Below are 15083 nucleotides of genomic sequence, written 5' to 3' on the forward strand. Positions count from 1 at the left end.
CAGTACGACAGTAAAAGCAACAAAAACATTACACTACATATAGTGACTCTGCTGTTACATACAGACTTCACATACCGTAGATCAATCTAAAAAGGAAGGTTTTAATTTGAAACAAAGATTACTTTCCTTATATTCTTATTCTGTTTTTTTGCTTGTTAGTGCTATTAGCAGGGATGTTCGCACCTAGTTTTCTAAAAGTCTGCAGTGATTTAGTATCTGTTTTAATCTGTTTTAAGTGCCAGTATAGAAAGACGTTTAAGAACCTTGCAAAAGATCAATGTCTAACATTATTCCTCTAGGGAAACCTGAAGATACCAGATAGAGATGGACACAGACAGATGAAATAGCACAGTCTATACCACGGCTCTGTCCCTATTCATTAAGAGTTTCTGCTTTCTGGTATAGAGGTTTACTGACCAGAGTTTGCCTCCATTATCTCTGATGATCTGGGTAGTTTAGAGGGATCCCACAGAGCGGTCAGTGAAAAAATATTGCAGACATCCTTTTATACAAACCCCCTACAGTATATGTCATGTTATCAGTGGGCTAAGCTTCAGAGAAGACAGATCTTTCTCAACTCATTAGAAATTCCTTGAGTTTAGTTAGAAACACATTTAATCGCAACAGCAAACAGCTGTTCAATCTCAAACAAGAACTAATCATATTGGAGAGATTATGGACATTTTATGCGTCTATTTTCTACATGTATACAGATGAATTTATATAAACTATATGTAAACACACTTGTCTCTTTGAGGTATTTTTCATACAGATTTTCTATACATTATAATTATATGTGAGGCAAATATATTAAAAAGTAAACCTGGCATGTTTTGAATATTTAAAATTAACCATTACAAATGTTTTCTTCTTTTGCTTAAAAAATAATTTTACCTTACTTTAGCATTAGACACTTTAATCTGCCAAAACAATTAAAGGACGTGAGGAGGTTATTAAGAAAATTTTACAGTTTAAAATGCACTTGAGTAGGCGATTGGTTCAATAATAAATACTGAACATTTGGCAATAAAGCTTGGTAACTGTTGTGTTGGAAACTGCTAAACTAAGAAAAAGAAAGTGCTCTGAATTTATGAGTTAATTTACAGAATTTTTTAAACCAAAATGGCACTCATATTGAACTTAAGCAGATAGTTGCATGAACACTAACCTTAGTTCTGCGCAGGCTTTTGAGAATATTTCTCTTTTTAGGATCCTCACTATCCTCAGTGGAGTTGTCTTTCTTAAGTCCATCGTCATCCTGGCTCGCCTTGAATGAACTCCCCATCTCATCATCGCTGCCGATAGAAAAGCTCGTCCTAAAATTGCTGAACTTCCCAAGCCGTTTGGATCTGTCTCTGTAAAGCTTAGGCTTTATGCCAATCGCAGACAATTTTCTTCTGCGCTCCAGTGAACTGCTATCAGCTTCACTGTCTGACCCATTCCCCCCAGCACTCCCATTTGAATGACCCTTGTTGGCATTGCGGATGGTGATAATCTTGCCCTGTGTGCTGTCATGTGGGACAGAGTAAATATTTTCCTCTTCTGTGTGTCTAGGTTTGCTCACAGCATCCATTGGCTCAGCATAGTCTGAGGGGTCATAGCCACCATCACTACCTCGGGCCCAGGTGACAGCTTGGGGCAAAGAGCGGCGGTTGGTGCCTCCCTGTTGGTCCATGTAAGGGCCAAGATTAACCTTAAGGACTGGCTTGGGCTTCACTTGTGGAGGAACTTTGTTGTTCACCTTGCTCTCAAAAGTGCTAAGCTCGGAAATGAAAGAGAAGGGATCATCTGAATCCATTTCTGACAGCTTGAAGCTTCCCAGTTGGGAGCTGAGAGTATCCTCCCTCAGGGTAGGGTAAGGAGGTGATGGATCAATATCATCTTCTGAGTCCAAAAGTGTAACCGGGCTGGGAGAGCCACCACGAGGGCTGACGCTCTCATTGGTGCATGCCTCTGCTACATTGTCATACATGTGTGTGGCCTCAACAATGGTGCGCTTCTCCATCGCCTCTTTTAAGAAAGGCTGGAAGAGATCTATCTTATGAAGACCACCTACTACGCCACCATGTCCACATATTACCGTGTTAAATCTTGCCTCTATTTCATGAGCCAATTCTTCCCCCTGAATAACTTGTTCCTTAGCAGAGTCTGAATCTGACAGCTCCATCTGGCTCTCCCCTACTGCTAATAACTGGATTGGGATGATGTCTTGTACCTCACACAGAAAAGCACATAATGTCTCCAAAGAGGCCTTGCGGCGAGTAGAGTAAACAGCAATGTAGCCATGGACGAGCCCAGCCTTGCGAAGGGCTAATGAGGAATGGAAAGAGAGCAATGACAGCTCGATATTCTGCTTCTGACCTCCTATACTAAGATCCAGCAGAACAGAGGTGCCACCACCGAGGCTCGAGGAAGGACGACAATGCTGGGGCAAAAGGAAGGGAGCAAGGAGTTGGTCTAGGTCGTAGGTGTCTCCGCACATCAGGCACATGACTATCCTCAGGTCTGCCTCGAGCATTGACTGGGACTGAGAGTCTCTGGAGGATGGAGGAGGTAGTGGAGGGGAGCTGCTCCCTATGTTTCTACGTATTTCTAAGAGTCCTTTCAACATCTGAGTGATCTGCTTCTCGCTGACATTGCGGCCATAACCCATGCCTGGAGAGGCAGGGTCTAGGTAAGAACTCTGTAGCTTTGCAGCTACCTGCTGCCCTTGTTGTATGAGAGTTTGAGCTGTCTCCCCTCCAATATCCCCTATGGACCCCACCCCCCTCTTGGTGACCAGAAGGAGGGACAGTGGCAGTTGAGATAAGCTGTTTTCCCTTTCCCTTCTGCTAATAGTCGACTCTCTAAGCTTCTCTATACTCTCAACAACATAGGAGAGAGATTCCTTTGAATTGTACAAACATAGGCAGCCATGCGGTGTAAAGGTTGGTGTGTAGAAGGAATTAACTGGGAGACGTACATTGCCCTCTATGGGACGGAGGGTCAGCTCATACAGTTTTCCATCTAACACGTACCGGTCGTCACTGGTGCACAAGGCTCTTATCTCATTGGCCATCTCTCTGGCTAGCCCATCTTTTCCTAGAATGACAAGATTTATCCGTTCAGCTCTCCCCCCTTCCAGTCTCGCACAGTCTGATGAAGGGTACCGAGTTGGGAATCTGGAGGCCAGTATCTGCTCTATCTTAGTATCCACACAGTGCGGATTGTTGGGACAGGATTCCTTTGTGGGGTGATAGATAAAGTGGATATGTTTCAGTACAAGAGCATCCCTTTCTGCCTGCAGCTTCTGAAGGGCCTTAAATCTTTGCTCCTCCCCCAGCACTTCTCGAATGGCTCCCATTTTCTCTGTACTCGGTTTTGCATCCAACTCTAACTCATAAAAGAGCTCAGAATATTCAAGGAGCAATTCTTGAAAGTCTTCTTTGGCCCGGTCGATGATTTCTTTCTGGTGTTTATTGTAGATATCCAGATATTCAGCTTCATCCAGCCACTGGTAGAACTCTTCATTCATGATGAAGCTTCTGGCCTCCTCCCATGGCTTCCCTGGTGTGATAAAAGGAGAGACACTTAACTTCTCCTTGAACTCCCATCTCATTTCAGCCCGTTTCCGCTCCTTCCTTAGCTGCACCAGATGGGACTCATAAATGGCTTCCGCTGCTGGTGTCTCCAGTAGGTCTTGTGGGATGCGATCATCTTCCATGTTATCAATGTGTGTTGTGGTCTCCCAAGGTGTATCATCTAGCACAACAAACCACTGACAGAAATCTCTTTTAGTCTCCAGGACTTTCTGAACTCCAGACCAGCTCAAGTGGTCTATCTCATCCAACTGTGGTAAGAGTGTAGACAGTGCCTGTGGCAGAGTACTTAGATAGAGCTTCCTAAGTTTCTCTATGTGTTCTTGTTTAAGTCTATGCACATGCTGCTGGAAGAGCTTCTTGGCTTTAGCAGTGCCCTCAAGAAAAACATAGTCCTTGTACTCGGGGGCAGTCTGCATGCGCCGACTGACAACAGGCCAGGTCTCATTGTAGTTCTTTACAATTCGGTTGACCAGCCACTCATAGCGGTCTTTGGCTGAGGCAATCTGTTGACTCTGCTGTTTCAGTGCCTCAAAGTAGGGGATAATCTTGGGCTTTCCCCTACTCTTGTCTATTAATTGAATCAGTGTAAAAAAGGCTAGGTCAACATTGACATTGGAACGTGCTGAGGTTTCTACCACCTGTAGATTCTTCTTAGTTAGGGCAAAAGTGTGTGAGTCTTTAATATACCGCTCAACACCTTCATCACATTTGGTAAGGACCAGAACCACAGGCTTTTTTGTTTTTGCTAGCTGGTTATATAGGTTGGTAACAAACTTCATCTGATCCTCAAAGCTACGGTTCATACCCCTGCTAACATCTACAGAGAGTAAGAAGCCATCCACCATAAGCTTGCCTTCCGGCATCTGTTTCTGCTCAAAGTCTTGCTCCAGCCCCAGCTGATCTGTGCAAAAGTACATCAGCTTTTCAGCTGAAGCCAGCTTGGTGGAAGCTGCCCTCTTGATGTAAGGCTGCAGTGCCGTGCTTCGGTGTGGCTGAAACGTCTGATCATCAATGAACTCAGTCTGCTCCACCACATTTATACGGCATTCTGACCCCTCCTCCATTGTCCTTACAGCCTCTCCCCAGTATAGGAAGTGGTCATTGTTCACTACACGCCCTCCAAAGTCACTGGTACTGAGAACAGAGGTGTGATCTAGGTAGAAGTCATCTGCACTTGGCCGGACAAAGCGGTTACACAGGCAGGACTTGCCCACACCGCATTGCCCTTTCTCCTTCTCTGTGCCGGACAGCCCAAGCACAACCAGGTTGTAGGTGGGTGGCCGCGGATCTTGCTTTTTGGCCATCATCGTTGCTGGCAGAGGCTCATCCTGCCATGCTGGCCGTGAGCTCTAGAGAGAGGAGCAGGCTGCCAAGGAAGCAGGGTTTCCATGCAAGAGAAGCTCACTGGTCTGAGGCTTGGTCCTGCATGATAGAAAGAGAGAGACAAAAGTGAGATTTAATCTAGAGATATACAAAAAAAAAAATTCCACTATTCTAATGATAACCTTTAGCTACTGTGCCTCGCATCTAAATTCCTACTATGTGCCTGTGTTCTGTTAACAATTGTTAATCTCTGATCCTATTCCTCCACTGAATATTTCCTGAAAAGATTGAGGTCAGTGGTAAAGCTGTTGGAATGCTGCATATTACTTAACCCAGCTGTAACTCAGTTAAAGGCAATTTTTTCCCAGTTTAACTCATTTAATTTTAATGCTGCCAGAACTGCAGTGCTAACAGTGGTGCCTTCCACATTTCATTCTCATGTTCATTGTAACGCAATGTGTGTTTTGGCTTATTATCTGGCTTCTAACAGTCTGGTTGGTTTGCCTCACTCGCAGCAACATTGGAGGAAAGTAATGTAGCTCTTTCACTACTGCAGCAAACAGACAAACGACTGTGCACGCAAACATATGCACACAAGTAGCACGACACTCTTGTAGAAAAAGGCACACCAAGCTCTCGGCACCCTAAATGAAAGACACACACAGGAAGATGAAAGAAGATAAGTGTTCCAGAGCTAAAGTTACTAATTGGCCAACTAGGGAAAGCCATCTGCATTTTAAAAGGCTGCATTGCCTGTTGGCTGACTTGTTTCCATCAAAAACATGTTTTCCTATGTTTATAACCAAACAGATAAGAGTTGGCTCCTGTACCATCATTAATGTCATGCATATTTACCTAAATCAGAAGCAAGAAATGGCTGCATTGCAAGTAAGAAAAAGGCAAAAACACATAAGACCATATAGAGATGCTTAGTTGCTCATCTCAGTATTATTTATTCGACTGGTAGATTAGGTCTAAAAATAAGTTAAGAAAAGGGAAAGGATGAGGCATGAAAGGGTGTTACAACACAATTTGTATGGAATGAAAATCTTGTTAAGCTCTCAGACAGATAGCATGCACTGCATTTCAAAATGATGGAGACCACCCCCTCCATGTCATAACTGAGTCATTTATGTAGTAAAAACAGACATTAAAACCACTATTAATCACGAACAGCTCTTTTGACAGAGAACACAAAAGCAGCCAAAGCCTTCATTATTTTTGAATCGAGTTTGTCAGGCAACACAGATCTGCGGATTCCCTAAAATGAACCTCACTGTCCAACTCTGATTCACCAGAGATACGAACAATGACAAGAAAAAATGGTAAGAAACTTGTGTGTGTTAGAAAATAGTGTAGACTTTAAAAAAAAGCTACACCCAACCTGCTATGTAATGACTACTACATCTTTTATATACTGCATTTCTGAGTTTCATTTGAAAGGGAGTGCCACTAATCAAAGTTCCCAGCTGAAGCCTAGTGTTTTGCTAAAAGTAAATTCCACTCAGGCTGTGGATTAAAATTACAGAGACAAGAGTGCCCCTGTGCTTAACCAGGTGTATAACCCAGCACCAGCAGGAAAAGGAATCCATATCAAATAGAATACCTCGTGTTTTGATATTTATAGAGGAAACATGCATGAAAAATGCATCAAAGCTCACAGAGGTGGACCAAATCCCTATAATAACAACATGCATTGTACACTGTGTACAGCCTGACTTGATGGTCGATAGGATCAAATACGAATATGACCTAGGAATTGTGATTAATTCATCTCCTTCTCTCGCTGGGCATGTGTGTGTCTACTTGCTTGATAGTATATGAATGTACACACACCACTTTAACTGGATGGGAAGGACTGCACTGTGGTATTTATCGAGGTATCTGTGGGTTAATAACAAACCTGTTCACTGACCTAATTATGTTCGCATTACACAGATGACCTCAGCAGATCCCTCAACTGCATTCACCAGAAAGAAAAGAGACCTGCTGCCCCTGGACATGGTCCACTGACTTAATTGAACATCTATTCAGCATAATAATAATAATCATTTCTTAATATACAGTGTCTACATGATCCTTTGCTGTGCTGTATACAGACATCCTTCACAGACATGAAATTAAAAAGCTGCATGGTACTCAAGACCATCAATAAATACAATACATACTACAATACATATTTGTAGCTGCCATATTATTAGTGGATCCCTCATAGGTGGTAACCTTTAATTTTACAGCTACTGCTAGTCTGTACAGCAATGTCACTTATTATAAATTGCATATACTGCATTTCTTTTTATTCCCCCAGAGTAAACCAAAAGGGATTTCTGGTAGGTCTGCGGGCTCTATTTTTGCATTGCTAGCTTGTAAAACTTATCTCTGTAGCGTAAACTGTTGTGACATGCTTGAAGTAGCTGTCTACTGCATGAGCTGAGAGGGGGTATTACCTTTACAGATAAGTAAGGAAACCCTAGTGAAGAACCACATTAGCATGAATGTTTCATCTGAGCTTGCACATGCGTGCACATAAAGATGACCCAGAATGTATCCTATGTAATCAAGATCCTGGTGATGATCACTTCATGTGTGAAATAGGTCATGTTTGCGACCAGCAGTGAGGGTCTGGATTAAGTGCAGTCAAGCACTCCAAAATTCTATATGGACTTGGCGGCTGGCCAGGCTCAGCACTCTTACAGATGCCCTGCTAGCATCTGCTCTGCTGACCCTACCTATCTTTTTCTAATTATGTTCCCGTGTGTGCAAGGTGTACATGGACCTCCAAGTTCATATAGATTTTGTGACAGTCAGCCCACATATTCACTAGAGCAGAGTGCAAGTTAATGTGTGTGCATGCACACGTGTGTGTGTATGACAAGGAGATAGGCTTAAAAAGAAAAAAGTAGCAACAAAAAAAAGTGTTGATGTTATTTTTGCTGGTCTGTTGTGAGGATGCAATAGTTTCCAACACAGTGAATAATAGAGAAAAATGAAATGTCTCGCTGAGTGACGGCTGCACCAAAGTCACTGACAGAAACAGAATTTATATTAAACTGCAACTGCACAATTCAGCTTGTTTCTACAGCACGTCTGCTGGCAGCCTAAGTGCAGCATTTCACACAATAGATCTAGTCATTAGGGGAATACATTTCCTCTTTCCCATAAAGACACCACTGCTTGTGCTTAGCTAGTCTCAGTGCAGCAGTCCAGGTGCAGAATAGTCAGGCAGACAGTTTCCTAGTTCACCCCGAGGCCTGGTGTCTGCTGCGCATGTCCAGCCGCATACCACCATCTCGAGGCCCTGGGCTGGTTTAAGGCCTGCGTTGTATCTGCCTTCGACCCTGAAACGTGACAGTAGGCAGAATGACAGGAGATGGAAAGGAGGGCAAGGCACTGTAGGGAGGCAAAGGAGGGTGTGAAGTTTGTACCCCCATCCTCTCCATGTGCACTAACGAGAATGGGTACAAGAGGAAGGAGAGAGAGAGGTCAGCAACCTGGGTCATGTGAGTTGGAGATTGGAATTCCCTGAGGGAGGGCGTGGTGAGGCGCAGAGGATACAAGGGTCAAAGTCTGACCCATCCCATCACTCACCCCCCTGTGTAATCGCAAATAGCATTATAAGCATGGTCTACCCAAATACCACATCTCCATTTGCCTGATTATTTCATTCCCTCCTTTTAAACTGTTTAAAAGCAGGAAAGATACAGCAATCTTGCCTTGACTGAACCAGCCCTTTAGGACACTCGCTCTCCCTCAAGGACAAAGTAGAGGCAGATATGATGTGTCTGTGAGGTACTGGAGTTCAGCCTTAAGGTAATGCTGGGGCGTCAGGGCATGAAGTTCAGAATAACACGCAGAGGTGTGGACTCGAGTCACATGACTTGGACTCGAGTCAGACTCGAGTCATTAATTTTATGACTTTAGACTTGACTTGAAAAAATGTTCTAAGACTTGTGACTTGACTTGGACTTTTACACCAATGACTTGGGACTTGAATTGGACTTGAACCGGTTTACTTGAAAAGACTTGATATTTTACCCCAAATATAAAATTTAACATGCATATTATATAGAGATTGAAAATGTGACGTCATTCACGGGTAGAACCGCAAAGGATTCTGGGAACTCGTGGCAAGCGGTACTAGCGCATGCAGGCTTTCAATTAAAATCAGTTATACAGCGATAAAAAGAAACACAAAAATGTCAAGAAGCCGTTGTATTATTAACTGCAATAGCCGGTCGCATGACAGCCACGGGAAGCCGACGGGTAAAGAGATCGGTTGTTATCGGATTACGTCGTTGAAGAGAAATTGTTCAAGCCATGTTTCCGAAGTAACAAAGACGCGACGGATGGCCTGGATTGCAGCCATTCAAAGATCAAATATAACGTCCCAGAACACTCCAGCTCACAGGTTAGTCTGCTCCAAGCATTTACACGAAGGTCAGTGTTTTTTAGTACTTAATACGTCATTTTTCTTAACATAATTGGTGATATAGGTTACAAGCAAGTCTGACGCTGAACAGAAATTGTCGCGCTATGCTCCTTTATTTATTGTGTTTATTGTGCATAAATAGTGAATTGTCCTGACACAATATTGCGTTTCGCCTCTGTTATTATGGTACATTGACAAAAACATATACTTTTATTCACAGGATAAAACAGTTGTTTTGTATCACTAATTGCCCAGTACGATTACAGCATACAGTATTGTTGTCACTGCTACATTTCTGTGATGCTACCAGAAATTATTTCCACTGCTAATTAATTACCGTTGAGCTCAAAGATCCTATTAATAAACGGTTAAGGAATGTGTATTTATGACGACAGTTTGTGAGACTGGTAAACTTATGATACGTACGATGGTCTTTCGTTCTACACGGTGCATTTCAAGGTCCTGCACCCATCCGTCGGTAAACTGTACCTGGGCTTGTTGCAGTGACCTGAAGTTACTAAACTTCATGAGTGTATGCACTCACTCCAAGAACCGTATGATTATAAATATGCATATAAATATGCTAAGATGATATAGCTGACTTCATCTAACTAGCAAATGTTGTCCAGGCTACGTTGGTGATGCAGTTTTTTTTAATGTGTATGATATTTTTGTCATGCGATTTTAAAGCCGGTCCTATAACCGCATCCAAGAATGACATGCAGCTTATCTCAGAACTGTCGGTGAAAATTATTCTTGGAGCTAGGTTTAATTGAGCTGCATTTTAAAGAGGTGCAATTTCACAATTTGTGTATATTTTCTAAGTTCACTATTTTGTCATGTGTTGAGAAAAACACAGATTTAGCATAACTGCAACATTATTTTTTCGTTTTTTTTTTTTAAAGACTCGAAAGGACTTGAAATTCAAAGTTTCAGACTTGTGACTTGACTCGGACTTTTACAGCAGTGACTTGAGACTCGACTCTGACTTGCCTGACATTACTTGAGACTTGACTTGAGACTTGAGGATAAAGACTTGAGACTTACTTGAGACTTGCAAAACAATGACTTGGTCCCACCTCTGATAACACGTGCTACAAAGGGCAGCAAGGGAGAGTCCCTTTGTAGCTGCATGGCCCGTGAGGCCATCCAGCTTTCAAGAGTTGGCTGCATTCCTTTCATTACAGAGTTACAACAGTTAGCAAGGGAGGATGACAGCCAGGCCTGTTTTGATACACACAGAAATCCTTACAGACTGGAAATGTTGGACAAGAGAGAGTCCATATGGATTGAATGGGATGACCATGACTGAAAGCTATATCTACGGAGAAAGAATTTTAAAGTCAGAGTCAGAAAAATAGTTGTGATAGAAATAAATGTTGAGTTGAAGTGCAACACTGTTAGTAAAGGTCAAGTATTTTATAGATTATAGAGTCAAAGAAAAGTATAGTAGAAATAATATTTCTGATAAAAGAAGGAGTACTTTATCACTTTTCTTAAGTTGCTGCCAAAAGCATCAGATATGCCTCAGAGAATCTCACACAGTACAGTGTGAACAGTGCTAAGCAAGGACAAACTAGGAAGCCGAGTTTCCCAGAAAACCTTCTGGTTGTAGAGTAATACACACTCAGGAAAGGCTGGGAGTTGACAGAAACAAAGGTCATGAAATAGTCATGAAGTGTGCAGTGTGGTGATGAGGATTATGATGATGACAGAGAGGCAGCAGGGGGGAAAAAAAAAAATCTCTCTCCTGTATTCTCGAAGATTCAAGAGTGAATGACCCTTCCTTTGTCTTCGTCCACAGCGTGCCCCCCCCCCCCCCCTTACCCCCCCTTGGATGAATTAGGTCTGCAGCTAGTTGTACTTCTCTAGTCTCACCCAGAACATTACCATCATCATATAGATTTCCGATTCCCATCTGTCAAGAATCCCTTCTCCATCGCCTGCTCCCATTTTGCCCCTCCTCTGGAGACTTGCTGTCCATTAGTAAGATACTAGGGTTGTGGCCAACGCATTGGGGCTGTGTGTGGGTGTCGACAGTCCTTCCACTGATGCTGCTTCCTGTTCAGGGTGGGTCGGCTCGCAGTGGAAAGGAATTAATTGATATGAATGCTGAGTTAGAAACAACTCATTTTAAACATCACTTAACCAGCGAAGCGCACAGACGTGGGTCTTACAGTGACTCAAATAATGTATATACATCTATATGTAAATGCCTCCGCACTTCACATTCACTGCCCTTTACACGAAGTGCTCTGTGGCGCAGTGCATTCAGCGTAACCACTTAAACAGAAGGCATTTGCCTTTTCCACATATGCAGCACATCCATCAATCACACACCAAACAGGAAATACAAATACCCTCACTCTTTCCATCCATTGTGTGCATGCATCAACAGAAGACAAACACTGCAATCATACCACTGCTAACATATTTCACATGTGGCCAGGCAAACAAACCGCACAAGCACACCCAACTGCAATAAATGATTCCTACAAAAATACTTTTGCACAGGCTGAATCAATCGACCTATAGCTCTCATATTTCATAGTAAGTTAAAAAAAGTAATTCCTATAAACTCGTTAAAAACATATTTTGATATGACAAACAGAAATATTAACGCAGCAACCAAACCATCACATAGCCAGGTCCCGATTCAGAAGCGCTGGTTAGCGCTGACTCGGATTACGGTCACTCTATGGAATAGCTTCAGCTAGTCACATCTTTCCATTTGCAGGATCACATGTGGTACACTTTGTGCATTAGCATGATCTGATGGAACATTGATATAACAGCATAAACAAAAAACAACAACAAAAAAAAAGGCAAATATCATACCCCCCACAGCCTCTCTGCCTCAGTACATATTTGCATTCCACAACATGTGCATTGAAACACTAATGGGAGTATAATACCTTTAAAAATGATTAATACCTCCATACATTGTAAAACACCATCATTTTAATTACAATACACCTTAACATTAATTGCAGCTATATTTTCAGAAGGCTCCTGAGCATTATTAGTAAGTCACTCCAATGCAGCTATTCCCTCTGACGGACCCCCGAGGAGACAATGCTCCTGGACAAACAGGAGGAGGCAATAAACAAAAACTACTGAGAATAAAATAGCCAAAGCAAAGACTGCATTCACAGTCCAATCTGAATTTCAAGACTATGTCTAAAGATTTGGAGGAGCTAAAAACTAGGAAAGAGCAAGGTTCAAGTGGCATGACAAAAGGAAGAGTTTATGGACAAATCATTGCACTTAAAATATCTTTGTGTATCGGACTGTTATTGAAGCAGGAAAAAAGTAACGCTCACTTCAGGGTTAACAGCGAGACTATTTGCCTGATTAACAGATTAATCTACAGGATAAATGAAAATATGAAATTAAAATGATCGATTGGCTTCAGTCCAGATGTGCGATGGAGCCAACTGAAAGCACTGCCTTTTTAAGACACGCTCTTTTACATTTGCCCGAGAAATTCCCTGTTTAACAGGCTGTACAACAACAACAAAAACAACAACAGCAACAACTGGTGCTTTGCATGCAAGGTCAGAAGGACAGATGGCCTGTGTTTTCCTTTGGCACAAAAGTTTATCTGTGGACCTTCGCTCTCCCTGCTTCTTAATTCCCTCAGCCTGACATGAACTGGCGTACTTATTTCTTTTAATGCCCTTGACCCTTATGTAATTTTACCTTCGTCCTTTTCTTTCTATCCCCCTCTCTTCATTTCTTATCATGTCTCCCTCTCTGTCTCTCAGTTTTCTTTCTCCTGCAGCAGTGCCTAACCTTGCAGCCGGGCCTCTGTCAGACTAGCAGACTGTCTGCTGGTGATATTAGCATACATCTGATCCCTGCTCCCCTGCTAGAAGGCTTGTCAGCATCAGCACAACTGTATACACACATTCAGACATCCAATACAGCCACCCTGTCCTCCTAGCCAAATGTGATGCAACAGCACAAACAAAAACCGACAAACACGAATATAGAACATACGCAAATATATCCAATGCACAAGGCAGGACGGAGAGCATTAAACGCAGACACGGGGGCAGGCTTTCAGAAAGTAAACAAAAACATGGACGTACGTGGCGGTTTTATGCCTAAATCTGACAACATTTTGCAGAGAGCGGTTAGCAGGTGGGTTTTTAAACTCAGCTGGCAATCTTCCACCTGAATGAGCTTCCAGTTCTAATTACTAGTGTAATTGGTTTGATGGTGTGTGTGTGTACGCCTCATTTTAGCACTAGGGATGACCTCCATCTCGCAGCACTGACAGGTGGATATCATGTGCCTGCATTTGTCTTTGCTAATAAACACGTCCATGTGCCACTGCATTATGATAAACTATGAATGTGATAAAATAACACCACACCAAATAGAGTTCCTCAATTTAAAAAAAAAAAAGTGCATAAACTAGGAAAGAAGTCATATGCATCTGATACGTCTGAAAGAACGGCAGAGCCAAGCAGAACTTTCTATCCTTTACATCCTAAATATTAGAACATAGCCGACTCTGCGCTCTGGCCTCTGGGTGGAAAGTCTTCATGTAGTAAGAGAATGTCTTGATAAAACAAAATAATGCAATTTTGTAGATTTTCAATAGCTCGGCTCAGTGACTCACACTTATTCAAAACTGCAATTCCACTCCTAGGCACAGAAAGCTATTCACATAAAATAATATGATTTGTGAGTGGCAGATCAACTGCTGACATTACCTTCAATTTAATTGTCATTATTAACCCATTTTCAGCGGAGCGCTCGTCCTTAGCTGGAGTAAGTGCTTAATAGATGTGCTGGGTGTGTTTTCCAGATGGTGCACAAGACAGGAAAGCTGTGTGCACTCACGGAGCGATGCCGCTGCCACCAGAGCTTAATTTTTATTACTTTATCAGCCGCTGCAAAGATTTTGACAGCCAGAATAAACTCAGGGGCAAAGGCTTGATTGCAACATTTTTTTGTTTTTTTGACGTTACTGGTACAGCTTCCATTGTTTTGTCCTAATACGAAGGAAAGTTTCAATTGTGCAGCATATAAGCAGTGCACATGTGTGCATCCTCTGCATTCCCTGCTTCCTGCTTTGGACTGTTAAAGGAAAGCGAGAGGAGACCAAACAAGTCTGGTGGCTGATTTGACGTCAGAAACCTAAAGCCAAATTATACAAAGTATATCTATCTTTCATTTAGATTTCCTTGAGATGTGATAGGAGCTTGAAAGGTTCTTTAATTGACTTTCTAAACACAACCCTGAAAAGAAAACAGTATATACATTTTACAGTCAGCCTCTATGCAGGATATCATCAAAGAGAGAGACGTTAATAACCTGCTGATACATTAAAGACACGCCATTCAGAAAATTGCAGCTGCCAAGGCTTTTACATGTGATCATTTTTCACTTTGACATTAAAGAAATACAATAATTTCTCTTCAAATCACAGAGAGTATAAGCGCAATGCTGCTAAACTCTTTCCATCTGTACTTGTGACCTGCAGGCTTTGTATATAATTATGCTCTATGATCCCTACAGGGAGCTCTTACATCAGCCAGAGATCACCCAAACCGTTACTAGGTGACAGATGGTCTTCACGCACACAAAAAAAGCCACTTACACCTACAACATATGCTCCAACATAGATACGGCACGTTCACATCTAACAATATACACAAGCCCTCTAACTCACATGCTCACAACTCTCTGCTTACACACTGAACGTTTAAATAAACTTTCCCCCCCCCCCACACTCC

At 42.3% G+C, this 15083-nt stretch overlaps 1 protein-coding gene across 1 annotated transcript in view; it reads right to left on the reverse strand.

Annotated features, from left to right (window-relative positions):
- arhgap35a (Rho GTPase activating protein 35a) overlaps positions 1-15083 on the reverse strand; it is a 65709-nt gene that overhangs the window by 20332 nt on the left and 30294 nt on the right. The window contains exon 2 of the mRNA XM_086261631.1: positions 1169-5003. Within this exon, the coding sequence (XP_086117757.1) occupies positions 1169-4888 (3720 nt within the window). The 5' untranslated portion in view covers positions 4889-5003. The remainder of the gene's footprint in view (positions 1-1168; positions 5004-15083) is intronic.

Source organism: Aulonocara sp. 'chitande type north' Nkhata Bay, linkage group LG14 (genome assembly GCF_057382095.1).
Source record: "Aulonocara sp. 'chitande type north' Nkhata Bay isolate Kocher_YH1m ecotype deep benthic linkage group LG14, A_spYH_male_GT1.1, whole genome shotgun sequence".
Classification (NCBI taxonomy): Eukaryota; Metazoa; Chordata; class Actinopteri; order Cichliformes; family Cichlidae; genus Aulonocara; species Aulonocara sp. 'chitande type north' Nkhata Bay.